The sequence below is a fragment of the Phyllostomus discolor genome, chromosome 8, assembly GCF_004126475.2.
Source record: "Phyllostomus discolor isolate MPI-MPIP mPhyDis1 chromosome 8, mPhyDis1.pri.v3, whole genome shotgun sequence".
Lineage (NCBI taxonomy): Eukaryota > Metazoa > Chordata > Mammalia > Chiroptera > Phyllostomidae > Phyllostomus > Phyllostomus discolor.
The window spans coordinates 76,695,360-76,719,289 of record NC_040910.2 but is presented as its reverse complement, the minus strand read 5'-3'; the positions used below and the strand labels follow the sequence as shown (position 1 = coordinate 76,719,289).

Genomic DNA, 23,930 nt, shown 5'->3' with positions numbered 1-23,930 from the left:
CAGATATGTGATGTTTGCAAAGCAAAATGAAAAGGGGATGTTTTATTCTTTAAAGATTTATTTATTTTTTTAGAGAGGGGGAAGGGAAGGAGAAAGGAGACAAACATGATGTGTGAGAGATACATGGATGGGTTGCCTCTCACACACCCTCAACAGAGGAGCCTGCAGCAACCCAGGCGTGTGCTGTGACTGGGAATCCAGCCTGTAACCTTTCAGGTTCACAGGCTGGCACTCAATCCACTCAGCCACACCAGCCAGGGCAAGGGGGTGTTTTAATTTACGGATATCTACCTGTAAAAAATTTGAGATACCTTGTATCTTCCCTAATCCTTCCCTGGTAAAATAGGGGACATCAGCAAGAGTTGGAAGACATACAAGTTGTAAACTGGACAGAAGGGGCATCACCAATAAGTTTGACTCCAGAAAGCTCTGTCTAGGATTTTATTTAGACTGCTTTTTTTCCCAATATACCTGTATTGGAAGATTGAGACAAAAAGGCACAAACTCACATTAAATAAGGTAATCTAATCAAGTCTACAAAGTGTATTTTGTAAAAGAAGTAGCACTAGGAACCAACCAAAATAACTCAGGGAGTCCCATCAGGGACTGTAAGAGAACTTGGGAAGATTTACTGGTGCCCACAATACTGACCCTGTCCTTGACCTCTCTCTGCAAGAAGGCCAGAGCCCAGCACCACTCCCACAGAGGCACTGCCGCTTCCAACTGGGACTGTTATCCTGGAAATCTAATGGAAACAGCGGATCTGAAGGGGCATGGCACATCCTCAGATACTACCCTGGAGCTGAGCCTTTCGTCATAAGCCCCTCTGGGTGCTAGCCACTTTGGGGGGGGGGGTGAAGAGAAAGGGGGATACTTAAAAAAGTACTACACTGTTGCCCAGCAGCAACACTATCTGAAGGGATGGGACAGACTAGGGAAATCCCTCCTTATGTTTATGTGTGCTGGAGCCCCAGATCCAACTGATTTCAGGAAATTCTAGCTCAGCTCATGTGTGGATGCTTTCCAACTGGGGCAACAGGCGAAGGTGGGAGGAGCCAGAGAAAAGGCAGACAGCACAAGCCCCCATCAGAACTAGAGTGATATGTGTGGATCTCAGAGAAGAGCTGGAGGAAGGAGACTAACATCTGACCCTCAAACCACCTAAATAGCCATCTGTTTAGAATTATTAACAGTTGTTTCTCCCAGGATAACCCACATCTGGACTTCACTGAGTTGACGAATGAAGAAGGGAGAGCGTTAAGCATAAATATAATTATAGCTGATACAGAGCTTGTAGGAAAACATTTACATTTTTCTCAAGTAGGAACACCTCTTCAACTTTCCCAGTCAAATAAATCCTACTAGCATTTGGGATGGTAATAATCACCTGAACTGCACCTCATCATTGCTACGAAAGACCCCATCAAGTGAGGAGACTAAATGGAAGGACATCTGGCTGGAAACAGGCTTCGACATAGGTCAGAGCTGATCACGTAGAAGGGTCTGAGTCTGTGCACCCTTGCCCCAGGAGGGCCACAGAGACACACCCCCTTCAGGATGTCACAAGTGAAATCTTGTGAGAGACTCCCTTATTGCACTTAGAAATAAGGCAAAACAAACTGACAGAAACATGAGGATAAATTTTCCCATCTTACTTCCCAATCTCCCGAAAGAGATTTGGTTTCTCTCATTAGCAGCTGCACACAGGCCAGCATGGGCTTGGGTCACTGTGCGCTTGGCCAACATTACTTCACAAGGTGTGGGAAATGCTAGGAAACAAAACAGCTATCTCGGAATCTCCCATTGGGAAAGGCATATCCAGGTTCTGCCGAGTCATAGGAAACTTGGAAGTGCTCAGCAGCTTCTGTTCCCCTGGAGCCTGGGCTCTCCGAGGCCTACTTTGGTAGAGTTCTGTACTATGGTCACTACTTGCTTCTGATTGTCCAGGACACAGCTCATCTTATGGGCAGGACGAACTGAGATCTTGATTCCCAAATCCTTTCCAGCAACTGGAGAGAAGAGGGAACAGGTTCTGCTGGGAAGAAGCTTTTGCATGCTTGTTTTGTGCAGCATGAAAAGATCAGGACTGTTGGGTCCTGACCAGCCTCAAAGACAGAGGACAAGAATCTAAGAAAGCACAGAGAAGAGAGGATTATTGCTGAGTGACAGCACCAGCCCAAATGGGAGGAGGAGCATGGACAAACCAGGGGCTCCTGGAGTGGGGGGGCGGGGCAGACTAATTGTATATATGGGGCAGGCGCCTTCAGGTGGAGAGATGACCCTGGCATATTACAGGCTCTGCAGAGATGCAGACAGCAAGGGCAACAGGAGGGCTGAGAAGCCTTAGGTATTTATTTCTAAGACTAGTGACCAGAGATGTAATAACCTGGGGCAGGGGTTATCTCTATGTGTAAAATTTCCAAAACGGACTGGCTGGGCCTTGGGTATTTCCATAGTGCTAACAACACTTCAACAATGGGTTACTGGGAGCAGAGGTCAGAGTTCTGAAGCCACATTGCTGTTCTGTGGAACTGGGGGGAAATACTCTGTATTTCTAATCCATCCCCTTTCCCCATGTGAGCACTCAAAATTGCAAAGATCTGCCCAGGAAGCAAACTACCTGTTTATCCCAAGGCTGAAAACAAATAAATTTAAGTCATTTAAATCACCACATCACAAAAGGCAGCTATTTTGAAAGACTAAAAATGTCACTTGAAAATAAAGGGGGGGGCACACAGAAATGGGTTGAGAACACAATGGCTGGAGAGGGAGGAGCTGTAAATACAGCAGCCTACATGCCACATATCTCAGAGGAGCAGGCTCCTGCACACACGGGCTTCATAATACCAGAGGGTCTATTTGTTCACAATATTAAAGGGCATCTAGAATTGGCTACAGTAGGGGATTGAAAGTTGCCTGAAGAATGGGCACAGAAAGGCTGCATCCGAAGATGGCCTGTCACTCAGGAGGGTGGAGCTGCTGGGCCTTCCTGTTGACCACTGTCTTGCAAAACTAGAAGAGAAATACAATTGTTAAGGAAGCAACAGCAACAGAGAAAAACAGAAACACTGTAAATCAGTAATGGGGAATTTCAAAAGGAAGAAGGATACCAGTTGGTGTCCTCAGGGTTAGGGGGAAGGACCAAAGTTAAGGGTCGAGCAGCTCCTGAGAAACTGGCATTGCAACAATCCACTTAGTCCTCCCTGTTTATCTCCCAGAAGTTCTCCTCAAGCAATCAGGGCAGGCAGAAGGAACAGAGGTTTGCATCACTGCTGGTGAGACCCCAGGCCTCTTGAGCTCCTTGGTGTGAGGGGACGGCCAGTTTTTATCTGATAAAATAATCTCTCAGAGCTGATGGGAAGCAAGGCCAGGTTTTTCATTCCATGGAAAAATGCACTCTGACCTGCTGGAAAAACAGCAGGTCTGGACAAGTGCGGGGCACTGAGAGCAATTAGAAGGGAATTAGGGAGGAGTGATAATATGAACAAGGAACATCCCATCCTGGTCCTATGACCACGGGAGAAATGCCTGCCAAGCTCCTGAGAGATGTTGCCTCTGATGCGGACAGCTACTTAGTATGGGGTCAGGGGTACAAAAAGGAAATGAAGCACCAGGCATAACAATAAATGCCAACAGACTTTCCAGGTGATGCTATCATTTAGGAGCTAGGAACTGGCTCTGGCACGGGGTGGGGAGGGTATAGAGTGTCCTAGAATGCCATCCTTGACATCAAACGGCTCAAGTTGAGAGGAAGAGTACTTAGTTGCAAATAAGCTTCAATTTGGCATCTGCTGTGCCCCCCATCTCACCACCTTGTCTATGTATGTCTCTGTCTGGGTAGTTCTTTGTAAAATTACATGTGTCTGAAATGTTCTAACAGTCATAATGTCTTTCAGTGGAAGCCCAAGAGCATGACAAGCCTGTTTAGAATGGCAGTCATTATTCCTAGGGAGCAGGCTGAAAAATGAAGCCGATTTTCTGACTCCATAGTGAGCTGCTGAGGCTTTGAGGGCCCAAACCGATTTTAGCACCTATGACACACACACAGGGAAACTGGGTACGTACAGTGCAGAAGGGGGAGGGGTGGCTTTAGTCATCTGCTGTCATTCCTTTCACTGGGTCCTTTTGTCTCATCTGAAACAGAAAAAGCAGAAAAAACCGAAGCTCTTGCTGTTGATGGAACTCCACCACAGATGCATCATGCCTTCACAGTCTTGCCAATACACAGGGTGGAGCACTTTGTGTGCCCAAAGTCAAGCAGAAGAATAGAATTCTGCGTCCCTACAGCCAAAGCCATACCATTCACAGCTGTCACTGGTCCCACCATCCATGATTCCTGTTTCTCTCCGCTGCAGCCCAGTGTTGGGGTTTTGTTCTTAAGTTCCTGTCTTTCTCCCAATCATTCAGCAGATATTTATGAAGCATCGCTTTTGTGCTAGGCACTGCTCTAGGCCTGAGGATTCAGCAGTGGACCAAAATGGACCAAGTGGTACTACAGGGGAAGTGCTATATTATAAGCCAACTACAGAAGGCTTCTCTGGTAAGGAAGTGAGTGGGAAAGTCCTCTGGCTCCCTGGAGACAGGAGGACAAGACACAGTGTTCAGGCAGAGGAAAGGGCAATTCTCTCTCCTGAGCTATGCTTCGAGGCTTCGCCCAGTAAGTCAGGTGGGCACAGTGTGGTACCCACAGTTTAGCACAAGAACACGAGTGGAAAAGAGGGGGCAGATCTCCACTTAAAAGTAGTGTGAGGCTGCTGGAAAGCAGATGGGGTCTTCTCTGGAAGCACTGAGTGGTCCTGGTCACTGGCACCTCCCAAGAAGTGGACACAAGTTCTTGTTGGGCATACTGTGGTTGTGATCTTTGTCAGATCCTTTCTGACTTGACAATTCTATTTGCAGAATGTCCATAACATGTATTTTAATTTCCCATTAGATATACACAGAGTCCGGCAGAAGTAACGCCTGCTTGAGTGTGGTTGGTAGGCTACATGAATGTCTCACGTGAGATGGACAGCAATTTGAACATTTCACCTAAAATATCATATGGTGTGCTTGAGTGTGATATTGTTACTTTAAAGAATTATGTGCTTATGATTTTGTAATAAAAAAGGGGCATTATTTGTGCCAGACCCTGTGTATTTTTTATCCTTACCCAAGGACATGCTCACTGATTTTAGAGAGACAGAAAGGGAAAGAGAGAGAAAGAAACATCGATTGGTTGCCTTTCGTATGTGCCCTGACCAGGGACCAAACCCACAACCCAGGCATGTGCCCTGACCAGGGAGTCAAACGTGACCTTTCTGTTTGTGGGATGATGCCCAACCCACTGAGCCACAACCAGCCAGGGCCCATTAGGTATTTCTTTACTATCTATGAGTTTTCTGCTCAATTTTCATTCTTTATTCATTCAACAAATTTTGAGAGCATATAAGAGCATGACCTCTGGAAAAAACTGCCTGAATTATATTCTGGCTTCATCACTAATTGTGTGAACTTAAGCGCATTACTGGACTATTCTCTAAACCTCAATTTCTGTAACAACATGGGGTTGTGGTGAAGACTAAATAAAGATACTCATATGGAGTAGTTGGCACAGCAGAGGGCTTGGCGTGGAACATGCAGTCGGTACGTGTTATCTATGTTGTTACTTCTTTGTTCCTGGAGTGTGCACATGTACACAAGCTCTGAAGAATCTGGACTTAAGCTACAGCCCTCCTCAGAGTTACTGCTCACTAAAACTTCCACACGGGCATGTTTTGTGGAGATTCTCTCTTAGTAGTGACAGCTCTCCACAGGGAAACATTCTGAAAATCCACTTCCTGCCACTTTCCAAACCCATGTTTTGTGTTCGCACACACACCTGGGAGTCCAAGTGGAACATGGGCATGGTAAAAAAATTCTCCTGGTCCTCCCCATTGTAGGCCAGAGTTTCCTCAAACGTGGTCAAAATAACTGCCTGGGTACCAGCTATAGATTCTTGGGTTGCAGACCTGATGAACCAGAACCCATGGGAGATGGACCATTAGTGAGTCATGAAATGACTGACTTTCCCTAGCTCCCAGCAAAGGTCTTCTGCTCCCAACAGGCAAGTCTATTTTCAGACACTTACTAGTCCCAAACCTCTGAGTAGACTCTTAGCTCCCCCTGGACAGCCTGTCCCCTGTAGATTTTGCTCAAAACGCACTTTCCTGAATGACATCTTTAAATTGTTATTGCTCCTGTAACTTTAGTTGTCCACATTAATTAATACCTGTTATTACAATGTATTACTTCCTAAGGGTTCAACAGATTCAAGAGTTTCCAACATGGAAGAAACCTGTTAAGGATAAGGGCACTGTCCTAGTTTTAAAAACAAAAACCCTGTGGTGTCAGGTTGGAATTAAAGTTATTTTGCATGAACACAATATGTAAGGTAAATATAGAAATGCACGTAAATGTAAAAGTTCCCTAGCTCTGTCCTACGAGAAGGCCTGGGACAGCAGCTCCCTAACAGTAAGGAGCACACCCAGCAGCCAAACATGCCCTCCACGGAAAGAAGCCAGGGCTCCTGGGAGATGTGGCCGATTACTGGGCTGAGTCACGGGAAGAACAAGACTGGCCTAGGACACCCTGTTGTGCTTCAGGTGAACAAAGGTAACCTTGCCAGTAGCTAGATAGACAGAATACAAAGAAAAGAACACCGAATCTGTGATATTCTGGCCTAAAATACATAAACTGGATCTAATCATGCAGAATCACTGGACATAATCCAAATTGAGAGACATTTTTCAAAGTGCCTAGCCTACAACCATAAAAAAATGTGAAGGTCATGGAAGTCTAGGAAGAAGTGAGGAATATCACCAGATGGAAAGAGACTAGAAGGCTGCAGTGTGTGATCCTGGGGTTGCACCCTTTGCTTTAAAGGAATGGGGTCTCTTGACCTGACCAATGTGGCTCGGTTGGGCATCATCCCGCAGGGCCAAGGATTACCAGTTCACCTCCCAGTCAGGGCACGTGCCTGGGTTACAGGTTCAATCCCCAAATGGGGCACATATGAGAGGGAAACCATCGATATTTCTCTCCCTCTCTTTCTCCCTCCCTTTCCCTCTGTCTAAAAATAAAAAAAAATAAAATCTTAAATAAAAAAAGAGAAAGAGAAAGAAATAGAGCTTCTGGGTAAAGGGGTATTGTATTCTTCTTGCCATTTTCTATAAGTTTGACATTCTTTAAAATATTTTTAAAAGACAAAAACATTCTTATTAAATATCAGCTCACTAATGACCATTCACATACATTTCCAATAATCAGACAAATAATTTAGTATCATGAGAGCAAAGCTCCTTGGGCCTCAGCCAGACCCTTGTATACACTGAGAGTTCACTGCGAATGCAAAGCAAGGTCCTGTTTGCCTACTGCTTGAAAAAAGATGCAACTTCCTGCCCTGGCTGGTGTGGCTCAGTGGACTGAGCGCCAGCCTGTGAACCAGGGGAGCGCTGGTTCTAATCCTAGTCAGGGAATGTGCCTGGGTTGTGGGCCAGGTCCTGGGTGGGGGGTGCTTGAGAGGCAGCCACACATTGTTGTTTCTCTCCCTCTCTTCCCCTCTCAAAAAATAAATAAAATCTAAAAAAAAAAGATGCAACTTCCTATCAGGGAACCTCATAGCATTCCCTACTCTCAGAGACAAGGTTGTCCCTCAAGGCACCACTGAAATGAAAATGCATTATTTCATTCTTATAATGAAAGGCTCTGAGAATGCATATTTCCTGTTTCCTGGGGCCTAAGTGACCCACAAGATTTTATCTGAAGTCTGCTGTGTTCCTTGGATCAAGCCACTGCAAGGCTATGTATGTATGGATACACACACACACACACACACAATTGAGGAACATGAAAACAGAAACTCCTAGTTTGTTTGTTTTTTTTCACAGTAGTTTCTTCTAGGAATACAGCCAGGGGTTGGAGGAAAGGGACTTTCATTTATCTATTTAATTTATTTATATGACTTGTATTTTTTATTATTTTCTGTATCTTTTGAAAATTGTTTTTACCATAAAGTATGAAACACTCTTGCCGTGGCTGCATAGCTCAGTTGACTAGAACATTGTCCCAATACACCAAGGTTGAGGGCTTGATACCCAGTCAGGGCACACACAAGAATCGACCAAGAAATGCCTAAGTAAGTGGAACAACAAATCGATGTCTCTCTCTCTCGTCTCTCCCCACTTCCTCTCTCTCTCAAATCTACAAATTAAAGGAACACTTCTTTGACTTAAAGACTGAGTAAATATAGCCATGTCAATATCCTGGCTATGACGCTGTGCTGTCATTCTGTGAGGCACTGCCATTGGAAAGACTTGAAAAGTAACCGCAAACCATGAGCGCTCCTGGAGGAACACAGATACAGGCACAGGCAGGCTTGTTTTTAGAGCCTCTTTAGAGCCTCTATAAATAGGTTCAGCCCTTTGGGAAAGCAATTTGGCAATACATAACAAGAGTCCTAAATTCTCTAATTCCATTTATGGATTCCAAGGAAATAATCCTAATTACCAAAAAACCGGAGTGCACGAAAAATTTTCATCACAGCATTATTTATGACAGCGAGAACCTGGAAACAACACGCAGGAAAACTCCACATCGGGCAATGACGGCAGAGCAGCACGCACGTCGCCATCGGGAAGATCTCCATGGAGAAGTTTTTTTCAGTGGGAAAATGCTGTTATAATGTTCAGAGTAAAAGGCAAAATATCCACCTGGCACGTGTAGTACAATCATAACTAAATGAAAGTGTGTAGAAAAACTTGAAGTGCAGGCAAATGTTTCTAGTGGTTGTTTTAAATGGTGAGAATACAGTGATCTTTTTCTTTCTACTTTTCACTGTTTTCCCCAAAATGTTTAATGTTTATATATTACCTTAATATTGAAAAATGAAACTGCATTTAAAAAGAAAATAAAATCACTCCCATATTTCAAGATGTTGCCCCACGTTCTGGGGGCCATCGACAGGCAGGTCAGAGGTGACTGAGCCTCCACAGGACAGCCTCGTCCTCCACGCACAGGGGTCCCTTTGCCTCAAGAGACCGAGTTCCTTCCTCTGCAGACATGATGGGAATCTCAGGTTCTAAGCTCCCATGGCCCAGCAGGTGAGCTAGGCACCAAGCAGTTTCTCTTTATCAGCCTAACTCTCAGAACTTATACATGATGGGGCAAAAGTACGTTTACAGTTGTTCATATGGACAAAAATAAAGTAATTAATAAATATAATAAACTCTGTGTTTCACGTACTCACACTGTGAACCTACTCCTGCCCCACCCTGTATTTACCATGACCCCAAACTGGAAGCTGCACATAGTGTTCTGCCAGGCACTTCACTGCACAGGTAACCAGCCCAGAGTTTAAGGCTTAAAATATGAAACTGATGGTGATCCCTCAGTCAAAAAGGCCCAGGATGAAGCCAGGGCCCTATGCAGCGAGATTCAGGTGGCGAGAAAGGGACAGGCACGTCTCCGTGCGAGCACATGAACAGGGAGACCGGCCTCAGGGAGGCTCGGAGACAGCGCCCAAGGCAGGCCAGCTGGGCCAGCGTGCCCTGTAGCCTCTCAGCTCCGTCAGGAAGTACCAGGTCCAGAAGGGAAGGATTATGGCAGGATCGGAAGACTCATGGAGCCAACAGGAACTTAGAGAGGAAGACCACAGGGAAGGCTGGGAAAGGAAATGCCATGGAATCTTAATCATGTGCTCTAACACACTGCATCTCCATTGTTCTTCAGCTGAGTGTTCTAGATAGTCCAGCATGGAGGGAAACAAGTCTTCTTACAAATTTTAAAACGGATTCCCTTCTCCCTGGCTCGTTATCTCCAGAATTAATGGCCAAAGGCCCAGGAGGCAGTTGGTTCAGTGAACTGAAAGGTAGCCCTCACTTCTCTGAGTTTCAGTTTTTCTATCTATGAAAGGAAAGTAATAGCTATGGCCCAGGTTGCCATGGAGATTTGATGACATAATATGTGCAAAACTCTTACCACACACAATAGGCACACGGTAAGACCTCAATAAACAGACATTAGCTTCTAGTAATAATAAAAATACTTTTAGTTTTAGAAGCTAGTGAGTTCCCCATCATAGGAGGTGACCGAGCACAAGCTGGTGGGAAAGCTACACAGAGGACTCAAGCACCGGACATATTATTAGACTAAATGACTTTTTAGGTACCTTCTTCTACTTTTATGAGTCTCTTAAGAAAGCAAGAGCAAGTGAGAGGGAGAAAAACAGGAGACAGGCAGGGAGGGAGTCAGGGAAAGTGAAGGAGGGAGGGTGAAGAAGAGAAAGGGAGAGGGAGAAAGTGGGGGGAGGGTGGGAGAGAGAGAGGCAGTTTCCTGACATTTTTCTTTTCAGGGTAAAGGACTAATCTCTTGATCCCTTGTTTCTCAAAGCCTTGAGCCTCATCCAGGAGTGGTGGGTCCGCCTCCAACAGGGACCAGAGTTGTAGCAGCGGTGACTCGGTGACTGTGGCCATATGGCAACCCCTCATAACTCAGAAAAAAACCTACTTGCACTAGACTACTGTGCAGTGATTTAAAGAATAACAGTTAAAATTCCTACTGCAAACTTGCAGTGAATCCTGGGAGACTGAATACATGCATTGCTATTCCTCCCCCAAACCTTACTACTATGACAGTGAAAAAATTTAAAAAAAGATGTAAAGTCATGAAACCAATAAGAACAGAGGAGACAAAGGCAACTAAGAGATGATAGTAACATTCTGGAAGATGAAAACAGGACGGATGAGTAGCGAGCGACTAGTTTTCAGAGCAGCCTGAGCTGACACTTAAGTGCCTGTGGGGGCAGCCAAGAGGGAGCCAACGCATGTGGGCCGCAGGTTCTCCCAAGTCTCGGGAGCTGGAAGCACCAGGACCTCTAAAGGTGGGAGCAACGGTGGAGTTGAGAATAGGTGACTTGTTTAAAAAAAGAAAAAAGAAACGGGTGACTTGTTTGAAAGTCCAAATAAAGAACAGGGCAGCCCTGGCAGGCCCACCCTGCTCACAGCCGGCAACCTCGCCCCCTGCTGCCACGGCAAAGCCGGCTCGCTAGGAAGGGGCTGAGGGAAGGGGGAACGCCAGACCCCAGGCTCAGCAAGGGGCGAAGGGGACAGGATGCAGAACGTGAGAGGGTTAAGTTAGAGCCGCCCATAGCAGGTGAGCCTGCCTGGACCCTTCTCCAGCTCCGCTCCCAGAATGCTGGCTGCCTGTCCATCCCCCAAGCAGGACACTGGGGAGTCCTCTCTAGATAAAATGACCAGCCCAATAAAAACAGACTCAGGATTCTGAAGCAGGGACACTAATGAAACCACCTGACTACTCTGTAATGAAGCCCACCCATTGATTCACAGAGCTTACAATCAGCTTTCTAGAGTTTCATTCTTTTTTTTTTAAACAAGAAGCTTGTCTAAAGATTTTATTGATTTATTTTTAGAGGGAAAGGGTGAGAGGAGAGGGAGGGAAACATCAATGTGTGGTTGTCTCCCGCACGCCCCCCACCTGCCAACAACCTGGGCATGTGCCCTGACTGGGAATCAAGCCTATGACCCTTTGCATTCGCAGGCCAGCACTCTAGCCACTGAGTCCCACCAGCCAGGGCTACAGTTTTATTCTTAAATGTGGCCGAGGACCACCAGTCATTTCAGGAAAGCCCCTAATGCAAAGCACAGAGTCCAACAAGAAAAAGGAGCTCAGAGGAAACAAGGACTGTTTATTCACTGGAACAGAGACACCGCAAACCCCAAACACACACACAAAAAACTGCATCTTCAGAAAAAGAAGATAATGCATGTAGGAAAAAAGAAAAAGTACTTTAGAATCTTAGAAGGATAATTCCTGAGGTCCAACTTCTAATAAAAATTCCAAAAAGAGAACAAAGAGAGGGGAAAGAGTTGTGAAATAAATAATACAAAGACATTTTCCAGAACTGAAGAGATCTTTAGATCATCAAAGTGTTCACCAAGTGGGAACAAAATGAATGAGACAGGACCACGCCAACTGTATTGCTATACGACACACGTCACACACTAAAGAAATCAAACCATGTGTGTGGAGACTGGAAAACAAAACTTAGGGAGACAGACACATAAAACTAAGCTAATAGAAAGAAGGGAGGCAATTACTAACTTCTTCCTTTTTTTAATATATGCTTTCTTACAAAATTGATTTCAGGGAGAGAGAAAGGGAGAGAGCTAGTAAGACAGACAGAAACATCAGTTTGTTGTTCCAATGTATTTACGCATTCATTGGTTGATTCTTGTATGTGCCCTGACCAGGAACTGAACCTGTAGCCTTGGTGTATCAGGACAACACTCTAACCAAATGAGCTACCTGGCCAAGGCAATTACTCACTTTTTAAAACAAACGAACAGCCCTGGCTGGTGTAGTTCAGTGGACTGAGTGCCAGCCTGTAAAGTGAAAGGTTGCTGGTTTGATTCCCAGGAAGGGTACATGCCTGGGTTGCAGGCCAGGTCACTAGTTGGGGGCATTCAAGAGGCAACCAATAGATGTATCTCTCACACAACAATGTTTCTCTCCCTCTCTTCACTCTCTAAAAATAAATAAATAAAATCTTAAGAAAAAAAAAACAAATAAACACACACACACACACACGAGAAAGAAAAATTAGAGCAGACTAAAGTGCTCAGTTGGGGAAAAGAATGACAGAGCTGCAGTAACGTAAACACTGTAACACGGATAACCCCAGGCTGTGACACTGGAGGATGGAGAGGGAGAGTGGGAGTGGGAGGTGGAGAAAAAGAGCTAAATCTTCCCTAGAAAGAAATTGACAGCTAATAACAAAAGTTGAGAATGAGAAATTAAGAATTAAGAGCACAGGCATCTTATACGGAAGTACGAAGATAATTAACAAAAAAGCACCCAACCATAAGAATTAGGCTGCATCTGTTAGACAGTCAGGGGCTGGAGCTCCAGGCTAAACCCCTGAAGCCTCTGTGATCCTCCATTTAGTAACTTCTTTTTGTCGAGGCCAGGGTGACCAAAAGACTCAGGCCTCTCTCACATGGTCTGAATGGCCAGAGCCCTGGATGTTACATTCCCCTACATGCTGAAGATCCTTAATAGAACAATCAGAAAATGTGCCCCAAACCCTGCCACTCCCTGCCAAATGTAGCTGAATGAGTAACCCAAACATCTGCCTTCAACAGGAACTAACTCAGCATACCATTTAACCAGTGACTCAGCCCAGGAAGTGTCGTCCTGGACTGCAAACCACTCCCCTGGGGGCTGCCGAGGAAGGCAGGGCTGCTGCACCCCACAGCATGGGACCCCTCAGCTCCCTGGCCGGGAGCTCCCGAGGCCCTGCTAGAGAGCCGGGCAAGGCCATGCAAAGCAATGTCTGCCAGACACCCAGGCTCCATGCCAACCCACCCAAAGCAAGAAGGGAGAAATGGCAGATCTTATGAAACAAAGCTTCCTCCCTTATTCTTAGCCTCAAGAAAGCAGGAGGGCCCCAAATGGCATTTAGAGGGAGAAGAGGCCTAATGATTAAGAGCTATGGCTCTTACCCTGACCTTATCACCAGCAGGCTACGTGACCCCGGGCACATGTTGACCTCTCAGAGCCTCCACCTCCTCATCGGAGTGTGGGGATCACAGTGGTACCCACTCAGGCGTGTGGTGAGGCTCACAGATGGTGTGTGTAAAAGCCCTCAGAACAGTGCCTCAGGCACAGGCAGTATGTGAGTGTTATTTATGACAATCTCTTCAAAGCGAACCTCACAGGGAGCATCTCCAAACAAGGCAGGGGGAGTGTTAGGTCTTCCGACTCCCGTGAGGCACAGAGCCCTTCTTCTGGGAGTCATGCCAACCACCCCCCAGCCCCAAAGTAAAGGCTTCAAATTCTAAAAACAGCTCAAAACCACCTTACTTGTATGTGTGCTGTTGTGTCCTCTGTGGGTCACACGTGTGGTGTTCACGGTCAGCCCAGCCTGCCTGCTCCCGGGGCCACCTCCTTCTCTGTAGCCAGCACGACCCCCACCCGCGGCTCTGAAGAACCACTGCAACGGCTGTATTAGTCACCTGGCCCTCAGCACCCACTGCCATATTCGACTTCTGGAATACGGCAAATTCAAGAGCACAGGCTGCTTTCTTCCTTACAGTTCCCAGATTGCCTGGCATTAGACCTTACCCACAGGAGACAAGGACATGTTCCTAGATCCACAGAACAGTGAACTGTGCCAGTGCAACCGTCTCTTGCACGTCCCCAGAGTCTTCTCTGGGCATCCACTTACCTCATCCAGCTGTCTCTTCGTCTCTTCTTCCATCCTTCGAATATCATCCATAGTCAGGTCAACCCACTTATCGAGCCAACAGAACAGCTGCCTGTGGAAGTTTGTAAACAGACGCTTCTCTTGCTAGAAAAACGAGGGAACGTAGTTGGAACCCAGAAGATGAAGGCCACCGTTGTGGCTCCCCCACCCCCATGATCCCACCCCCAATACCCACACTTCAGTGGGCAGGCTGGGGAGGAGTGATGCCTGGCTGGCTCGTCTGGATCAGGCTTCCAGTCCCGTAGGTCAGTGACTTTTGCCTTCACGTGTCTAACAGGCGTGGCTTCAAGTAGGAGAGAGCCCCCAGGAGAAAACGGGTGTCTACCTCACAGGTAGACCCTGAGCCCAAAATGCTACCGAGACAGGCAACCCATGAGCTCACAGCTAAGCCAAAGCCCAAAAACAACTGTGCCAAGTTTCCTCCTTGGCCAGCAGCTATGAAATATAGTCCAGGAGCACATCTGAAAAAAGGCTATAAAAACTCATGTTTGCCTAGTTCAGTAATGCAGGGCACTGGAGGATTTGGCTCGCAGTACCTCTTGCCTTTTGGCTTCAAGAAAAGAGAAAGACTGAGTTCTATTTGTGTTTCATCATAGGAAGCCTCTTCCTGTTTCCTTTTTTTCTTCACCTCAGTTTCCTTCCCTGTCAGTGTGTCCTTGGATGGACAACATTAAACTAAAAGACAGTTAAGTACAAGGGCAAGTGGGGGTCTGGGAAATCAGACTAAATATTTGAATGTCATCAAGTCTAGAAAGTAAGTCACATGACTTGTATGATCTTCTCTGGTTGGGCAAGACACCCTACCAACCCAAAACACTGGGAAGGCCTCACCCTGGCTACTTACCTTATGTATAAAGTTTTCCACTTTGTTCTGCAGGCCCCACCACTTGAACTTGACAGTAACCAGTTTGTATGCACACATGTACGGGCAGTCTTTCTGATTTACAAGTTCTTGCTGTATTAGAAACACACCCATAGGCAGACAGGTAACTAACAGGGCAGACCTCAGACTCTCCCTTAGCCCAGCTCCAGCCATTCCCTTCCTCCATCCAAGGGAGGAGGCCCATCCACACCGTGCCCAGCCCCTGGTGGTTAGGAAGTGAACTGCACCTTCCAATTGGGGCCCAAGGGTCCTCGTCCTGTTTTGATAGATTTAAATTTTGCTGGGTCTTCCTCTGCTTTGTAATCCTGAAAGAAGTGGTAGAATTGGGAGTTGGGGAAGGAAGGGAGGAAGAAGGATGAAAGGAGAGAGAGAGAGGAATCAGATTTTCCATCAAAATACACATCATGCCAGTCTTCATGCTGCTGGAGCACCGAAAATATTATAAACAGGACATAGACCTGTTTACATTTGCCCGAGGTGCGTGCTATGTGACTTTCTCTGCTAGGGTTTGTTTTCAATGTTACCATGTGCAAGTGTCACCCGACACTCGGAGCAAGCAGGTACTGCCACCATTTAAAATGGGGATTTTCAACCTGTAGTGAGCACCCAAATTGCCAGGGACAGTTTTGTCAAAACACCGATTTCTGGGCCACGCAACCAAGAACCCAATGAATAAGAGTATCTGCAGATAAGAACAGCATAGATTTGTTTGTTTGTTTGTTTAAAGATTTTATTCATCCATTTTTAGAGAGGGAAGGGAGGTAGAAAGAGAGAGAGAGAGAAACATCAATGTGTGGTTGCTGGGGGCCGTCGCCTGCAACCCAGGCATGTGCCCTGACTGGGAATCGAACCTGGGATACTTTGGTTCCCAGCCTGAGCTCAATCCACTGAGCTACGCCAGCCAGGGCTTGATATGTTTGGGTTTTTCTTTAACCTCTGAAGGTGATTCTAAAATACACAGCCAGAGCTGAAAACAAGTGGCTGTCATTCCTGAAATCTAGCCTGATTTCTCTCTCGCTTGTTTTTTTTAAAATTTAGAACTGGCTTGTTTTAATAAAATAATTATTGTATAGAACATAACAATGTTTGATGAGTTGCTATATGTATCCTCTTGCATATTATTGTCAGTATCACTTCACTGATTTCTAATATAATCAATGCTGTCTGTTAATTAACCATAACAAAAGTTTAATCTTCGGCCGTTCCTCTGCATTGACCATGGCCTCAGAAAAAGCAAACTCATTACAGCAACTACCTAACAAAAATAATGAGATCACACACATACACAGACAGTCATAAAGTATTCCCCAAAGCTGAGATTACTTGTGTGTGCTTTAAAAAAATAAATCTTCCCTACCTCTGCTTCTCTCCATGCACCTGAAACAACCGGAGTTGACAAAATACTCAGAGTCAGCCCTGGCTGGCGTAGCTCAGTGGATTGAGCGCAGGCTGGGAACCAAAGTGTCCCAGGTTCAATTCCCAGCCAGGGTACATTCCTGGGTTGCAGGCCATAACCCCTAGCAACCACACATTGATGTTTCTCTCTCTCTCTCTATCTCCCTCCCTTCCCTCTCTAAAAAATAAATAAATAAAATATTTAAAAAAAACAGGTTAAAAAAATACTCAGAGTCATACTCTTTGCTAGTATTCCTGTTTGAGAAATACCTGGGTATGTATATTCAGTCTGAGAAAATCCATCAAGCTGCACATTTACGATACATTCACTTTGCTCTATATGTTATACTTCAATAGAAAGTTTTTTGAAAATTCCACTAATCTTTTGAGGGTAGGAGTGGGAATATCAGGTAAGGAAGCACAAGATGGTTTTCATATCTTTTTGGAAATGCACAAATTGAAGTATCTTAAGCGCATGGAGTGACTCCAGGAAATAGGTACCATACCCCTGGGATGGGAAGGGCACACACTATTCCTACTAATGGGCAGAGAGCCAAATTCCTGGGCCCAGCTCCAACAGGCCTGCCAGAGAGGAAGTCTTCATACTGAGTGAAGGAGAACTGCCCCTTCCCTTCCTGAACCTGCTTTCTGGGAGCACAGCAGTGTGCACGGCAGGCCCGGGCCCTGTGCTCTGCAACTGCATGGCCAGCAAAGTGCTGTTCTTTTCTAGCACCTTCTGCTGTTTTTGTTACTCTGGAAGCCACTACCAACTTCCTAAGGGCAGGGGACTTGTTTTTTCCTATGTCTGGACCAGCCTTCGCTGGAACACACAGAACAGAATACCCCCAACACAACAGGCAGACAACAAAGTTTCTTAGTTACTGGGTTCAAAAAACAAATTTGAGAACTAGTTTCAGGCTCAGTGTGATTTCAGCAGGGCAAATCACCCTTGGACTACCAATGGCACCAACAGTGTCCAGTGGTCATGTCCAAAGGCCAAACAGGACACTTACATCTGGGCCACTATTTTTCTGCTGGTATTCCCAGGTCAAGACAAGGGAATTATTAATACTGGTTTAAAAAATAAAACAAGTAATACCCAAGAGAGAACTTCCCTTTCAGCCAAGTTGGGTCTGGTTCCCTGGTTTCTATGACACTTAGAGGTCATTGCTGCATCTCAAGGCCACCCACATCTCTAAACAGTTCCTACCTTGCTAAGTACTTGGCTTCGATCTGCAATGTCTATATATATGACTTCCACGTGTTTCCATGCCTCGGGCTCCAGTTTATGCACCTGCAGGAACAAGGAGGACCACTGTGTAGTTTGTTTTTTTGAAGATTTTATTTATTTATTTTTAGAGGGGAAGGGAGAGAGAGAGGGACAGAAACATCAATGTGTGGTTGCCTCTCACGCATGCCCCACTGGGGACCTGGCCCGCAACCCAGGCATGTGCCCTGACTGGGAATTGAATCAGGGAACCCCTGCTTTGCAGGCCGGCACCCAAACCTTTGAGCCACACCAGCCAGGGCCCACTGCGTAGTTTTTATCAGCTACAAACCACGACTTACCCAGAAGGGACACCTATAAACAGCTATCCCCATAACCAGAGATGTGAGATTTCTATTGGTAAAGAATTACATACAAAATTTTTCAAAGGAATGGGAGGATGAATTTTAAGTGGACACACACTTGGGAACTAATGCTCTGACTTTTTAGCCCAGGTACCACTTCAGCGGGCCAAAACACTCTCAGGGCTACCTACGCTTACCTACATCATTTCCACTTCCCCCTTTGTAAAGGCTATACACATTTGTGGAGATATTGCTTCCTTAGCCATATACTGTTTATTTTGATGCTTTTCAGAAATTAATTCAGACAGACCGTACATGTCCATGATATAAAATTGTGATACAATAAATGTACACAAGGATACAATAAAGACTCACTCTTTCTCTTGCTTGTCTCCCAGTCCCCTCTTGAGTTAAACTCCACTGGTACCAGATTCTATGAACTTACAAACATCCATACGCGAAGATTTTTCTTCTAATACAAATGGGAGCACATGTATACTTACCATTTTGCATACTGCTTTTTAAACAATGAACAATAGCCCTAGCTGGTGTGGCTCAGTGGACTGAGTGCTGTCCTGCGGACTGAAAAGTAGCCAGTTTGATTCCCAGTCGGGGCACATGCCTGGGTTGGGGGCCAGGTCCCCAGTTGGGAGCATCTAATTGATGTCTCTCTTCCTCTCCTTCTCCCTCCCTTACCTTCTCTCTGAAAGTAAACAAATAAATACTTAAAAATTTAAAAAGTAAAATAAATAAATAAACACTGAACAATACATCTTGAAGATTTTTCCCTATCGGTTTTTTTTCCCCCTATTCTTTTTATTTTTACTTATTTTTAAATCTTCACTCAAGGATATCTTTATTGATTTTAGAGAGAGGGAAAGGGAAGGAGAAAGAGAGAGAAATATCAGGGTGAGAAAGAAACATCAATCAGTATGGGCCCTGACCAGGAATCGAACCCGAAACCTTTTGGTGCACAGGACAACACTCCAATCAACTGAGCCACTCGATGAAGGCCCTAATGGCTACACAATATACCACTATTTATTTTTTTAAGATTTTTTAATTTATTTATCTTTAGACATAGGGGAAGGGAGAGAAACATCAATGTGTAGTTGCCTCTCACACACTCCTCACTGGGGACCTGGCCCAAAACCCAGCCATGTGCCCTGACTGGGAATCGAATCACCAACCTTTCAGTTCACAGGCTGGCACCCAATCCACCGAGCCATGCCAGCCGGGTGATAGGTGTATTTTGACTTTGAGGAGTTAGTGGCAAATTGTGCTCTCTAGAGGCTGTAATTCTGATGTTTTAAAAATACAGTTCGCCTGTGCCAGGAGGTGCATCTTAGATCAATCCCAGTACTACGAAAAGGCCTATATGGAGGCTTGGAGATCACATTTTGCAAGTTAGAAGCAGAGCAATCCCATGCTGGTAGGACAGGTCTGGGCAGAGACCAGGAAAAAGGGCAGCACAGTGAGGACCCCGCAGGGATGGAAAAGGTACATAAGGGGCAGAGCCTCGACACCCTGCTGAGGCTTGGAAGCCCTTGGAGCTCTTGGGAAGTGCTACTTACATTCTCCTGGGTGCCAAGATCTGGTTTGTGCCAGGTTTCAATTTTAATCAGAAAGTCTTCTTTCATGTACTCATTCTGAAAGAGGGAAAAAAGTGTATTACAGTTGCCAGGCTCTAAGTTGGAGAGTAACCATTACTGGATCATGGGCAGTCAAGACTTCAGCCCCTGCCTTACAGTAACAGCTAACCTTACTGGGAGCCCACAATGGGCTAGGCATGCGGTATCTTACTCAACCCTTTACAAGGTGAGTAGCAGTGGCAGCCTCGTTTTATGAAGAAAGTGAAGCTCAAAGGGGTGAGGTGACTTCTCTAAGGCCACAGAGATAACGATAGAGCTGGGCCTCAAAACTAGGTTTGTCTGACTTCTAAACTCATGACTCAGCCTCTCTGCCACACTACATTATGCGCAGGTGCTAATGGTTACTTAGCAGTGGGAGAAGAACTCAGGAAGGCCCTCTCACCAACCACGAATGTCCACCACTGCATCATTCCCTCCAGCCAGCCTCTGGCTCTGGTTCTCATCTCAGCAAATTAGCTCTTCATGCTTATCACTATCTTTCTCCCTTAGTGCTTTTTAAAAACTGGAACTACGCAAAGGAGGAACACATTAGTCCATGAATTCCTTAGCAGGGATTAGGTTCCCAAGAACTGCCTACATTGACCCGCAGGAACGAGGCACTGGAAGAGGATGCTGAAGGGTGGGAAGAAGGGGCAGTGAGATGGTCATGGAAGAGAAACCTCGCTGATTCCATGATGTTGCCAAGGGTCAGTGCTCACTGGGGTCAACAGATGCCCAGTGGGAAACCTGACTCAAGCCACTGACCTGAAGTTCTGCACAACCCTGGTGAGAGCAGGGGAGAGCCCCGGTCACTCTGCACACGTGGGACCCAGAGCTAGGATGTCACGACCCTGGCCACTGCACCTGACAAAGCCATGTGCCAATGCAGCCTAAAGAGGCTACTTTGCCAATGAACAGGTTCCTCCCTGGGGCTGAAGGCCTAAGCCTCAGCAGCTCCAAAGTCACCCGAGAGAAAAAGAGGATCACCCAGGAACCTCCGATGTGGTTACATTTGTATTTCTTCCTTTCCTACAAATCATCTACAATTCCACCACCTCCACTCCCCACCCCAAAAATACTTACTGTAATAACTGCTCCAAGGAAGGGACATGGAAAGAAGAGAGAAAATTATTAACAAGGATGAATAAATACCTGCCACTGAGCCCCAGAGATGACGGTGGCAGAGTTCTCCATTCCCTGGGGCTTAGTCCCCCGTCACCCGCCAGCCCCTGGGAGTGTATTCGGCACCTCAGATGCACCACCCCTCGTGTTTCAGTCACACAAAGGTCCCAAAGGACCACATCTGGAGTTTAATTTAAAAAATGCCACTATCAGCTCCTTGGGATTCTTTCCAGCTGGACAAGGAAAGGGGACCGGCTCTGATGGGCTGAAGTGCTGAGACCCACCACTCGGCCTCAGAGCGTCTCCCAGTGTCACCTACTTCAGGGGCACGGAGCAGGGTGCTTCAGACCAGGCACTGTCTATCTGCCTTCCGCATCCCTCCTCTCGCTGTAACCAAACCTCTCACCCTCCATACTCCTGCTCATTGTAATGAGACCCCCTCGGAAAGCACAGTTTAATTATTTATCAGAGAAAATGACTGCGGCTCTAATGTCACTGCGGAGTGGACTAGCTCTCGTCCTGAAGACAGCCCGGATCATTCTGTACCCTCTGACTTTGGAGTTACTTCAACTTCTGATGGGTGCCACACTGCCATGCTTGGCCATTCACGGCCCTAACAGTCAAACCCCAAAACTCCAAAGCTGCAGCTAAGGTTATCTCTGAGACTGAGATGAGGGAAAGTTGAAATATAAGGAGTAAAATCTACCTTGTATAGAAACAATCCAAGAGACTGTAAGTAACTTCCCCAAATCCAATGAGAGAAACTTGGAAGAAAGCATGGGACTAAGATTATAACTAAAAGGCCTACTGTAAAAAGTGTTCTGCTATCAGCTTGGAGAGAATTGTGTTAACGAAAAGGAGGTAGTGAGTATCATATGCATCAAGGGCAAGTCCAGAGAGGCCGATCTGGCAGAAGTTCTCGGGGGCTGTCCTAGGAGGGGTAGCCCCGGGCTGCCAAACAGGGCACACCCAGCAGCCCCATCCGAGGATGGAGACAGCAGTGTTGGGCTGCCCTGGTTTGATGACACCCGCCCCCAGGGTTCTCCAGCTAACCACCTGATTCTGCACCCATGTGCTCCAAGCAACCTTCTCCTTCTAGTTTGGCCTCTGTGAGCACAGAACGTGCTAATCAATGGACACAAGAGTCTGATCACAAAAACAAGTGAACATTTTCACTGCATACTGGCATTCTGGTCATACTTTGGTTTTCTGTGTAAAGGAGTCCACAAGGAAAGAACGCTTTCATCAGCAAACAGGAATATGTGGTTTCATTAGTAATTTTGGATTTCAATATAACTTAATATATTGGCATATGAGGTTTTTATGCCTTTGTCTTTTTCTTCCTTTTGTTAAATTTATTGATGAGAGAGTGAGAGAGAGAGAGAGAGATCAGTTTGTAGTTCCACTTATTTGTGCACTCATTGATTAATTCTTATATGTGCCCTGACCAGGGACTGAACCCACAACCTTGGCATGTTGGGACCCTACCCGGTCAGGGCCTGTTTTAGTCTTTTTGAGACCCTGAGAAATAGATCCACTCAGTTCCGACAAATTAGGTTTCTGAATCAATGAGGATGATGACCCTCTGTGGCCTTTAATGCCAACTTGGGTGACCAACCAACCTTCCCTAACCTCTCGCTCCTGCCCCTCCAAACACCTCTGCATTCACAGGACTCCCTTCTCCTCAAACTGCAGTCCTGAGCACACTGGAAGAGTCCCAGGTAACTCTTTGAAGTTCCAAAACCAGGCTCTCAAAATAAGGTACTTTAAAGCCAGGGCCTAGCAAGACAATTCAGCTAAGGGTTAAGGCTAAAGGGAGGGACGGAAAGAGAAACGTTTTTCTGTTCCTCTTTTCATTCACAGACCTAACCCTGCCTCACCACCTCCTTACATCCCAACGAATCAGCGAGGAGGAGGAAGAGACAGAAATAAGGTAGGAGGACAGGAAGAGCTGATAATGAGCAGGGTATTCCAACTCCATTTTCATTCCACTCAGAATAAGCTTAGAGCCTTCCAAGAAGCATGAGGAATTTATTCCATGCTCCTTTATCCATCCCGCCTCAAACTTTGATCTACTTGGACCAAGCTTAGATGTTTGAATTAATCATCTTTCTCCCATCAACCCCCAAAGGGAACTGGCAATTAGCTTTCTTTATTTTATTTTCAAAGAACAAGCGTCTAACTGAACAGATCTGAGATTCGACATATTCATTTCGTACAATGGTGACTACGAGTGTGACACTGGCACCCGCTGAAGAAACCTACCTTCTCCCACCTCTGCCTCCTCTCCATGGAGTATTTAGAAATTACTTTTATCTTTTATTTATTTTGGCCAAAGATCAGAACTGTATGTAAGTGAACATTTGATGGCTAGAAAAACGCCCATGTCAGCTGCAGCACACTCCCCGGATTACACAGAGGACAGCGGCACCTGGAACCTGGCCCCGGGCACGGAGCAGCCCGTGCTATCTGTCTGCCTCCCTCATGCCCAGCTGGCGAAGGTTCTTGTGACGCATGCTCAATGCAACTCTCTTAGACATCAGAAAATTCACCTTTGGCCCTAGACCAGACATACCCAGCCACAGTACACATAGTCTTTTAAGAAAGTGTGTGCATGCTTCTTGTCCAAGAATTTAACAGTTTCTTGCCCGATGCTTCCTGAGTAGTGATATTTGCACTTTCAGCTACAGCAATAAAACACACACCCTAGGTCCTGTCAATGGTTGGTAATCTCCTGATGCAAGGTTCTCAAGGACTGGAAAGAGCAATGACCCTGTGCTCTAGACTTTGATCATTCCCAAGTTCACAGGATAAGGACCACATGGGTGGAACATCCTCATCAGATACAATCTAGGGAGTGCCAGGTCCCAAAAAATAAGGCGAGTGAAACAGGACATGTAGGCAGAGGCTGGCGAGCGGACCCTGTAGCCAGACTGCCTGTGCAAACAAATGCAGGTGGACTAGAGGAAAGGCTGCCCCCCTCAGAAACAAGTTCCAGGGGACCTCTAAGAACCAGCCTAGGACA

The 23,930-nt window shown here is 46.0% G+C and overlaps 1 protein-coding gene across 1 annotated transcript in view; it reads right to left on the bottom strand.

The window, feature by feature from the left end:
- Positions 1-427: 427 nt before the first annotated feature.
- PITPNA (phosphatidylinositol transfer protein alpha) overlaps positions 428-23,930 on the bottom strand; it is a 37,942-nt gene continuing 14,439 nt past the window's right edge. Inside the window, exons 5-12 of the mRNA XM_028519408.2 lie at positions 20,867-20,874; positions 19,727-19,801; positions 17,791-17,874; positions 15,413-15,490; positions 15,147-15,257; positions 14,264-14,386; positions 4,066-4,134; positions 428-3,012 (exon numbers count right to left, since the gene is read on the bottom strand). Of these exons, the coding sequence (XP_028375209.1) occupies positions 4,090-4,134; positions 14,264-14,386; positions 15,147-15,257; positions 15,413-15,490; positions 17,791-17,874; positions 19,727-19,801; positions 20,867-20,874 (524 nt within the window). The 3' untranslated portion in view covers positions 428-3,012; positions 4,066-4,089. The remainder of the gene's footprint in view (positions 3,013-4,065; positions 4,135-14,263; positions 14,387-15,146; positions 15,258-15,412; positions 15,491-17,790; positions 17,875-19,726; positions 19,802-20,866; positions 20,875-23,930) is intronic.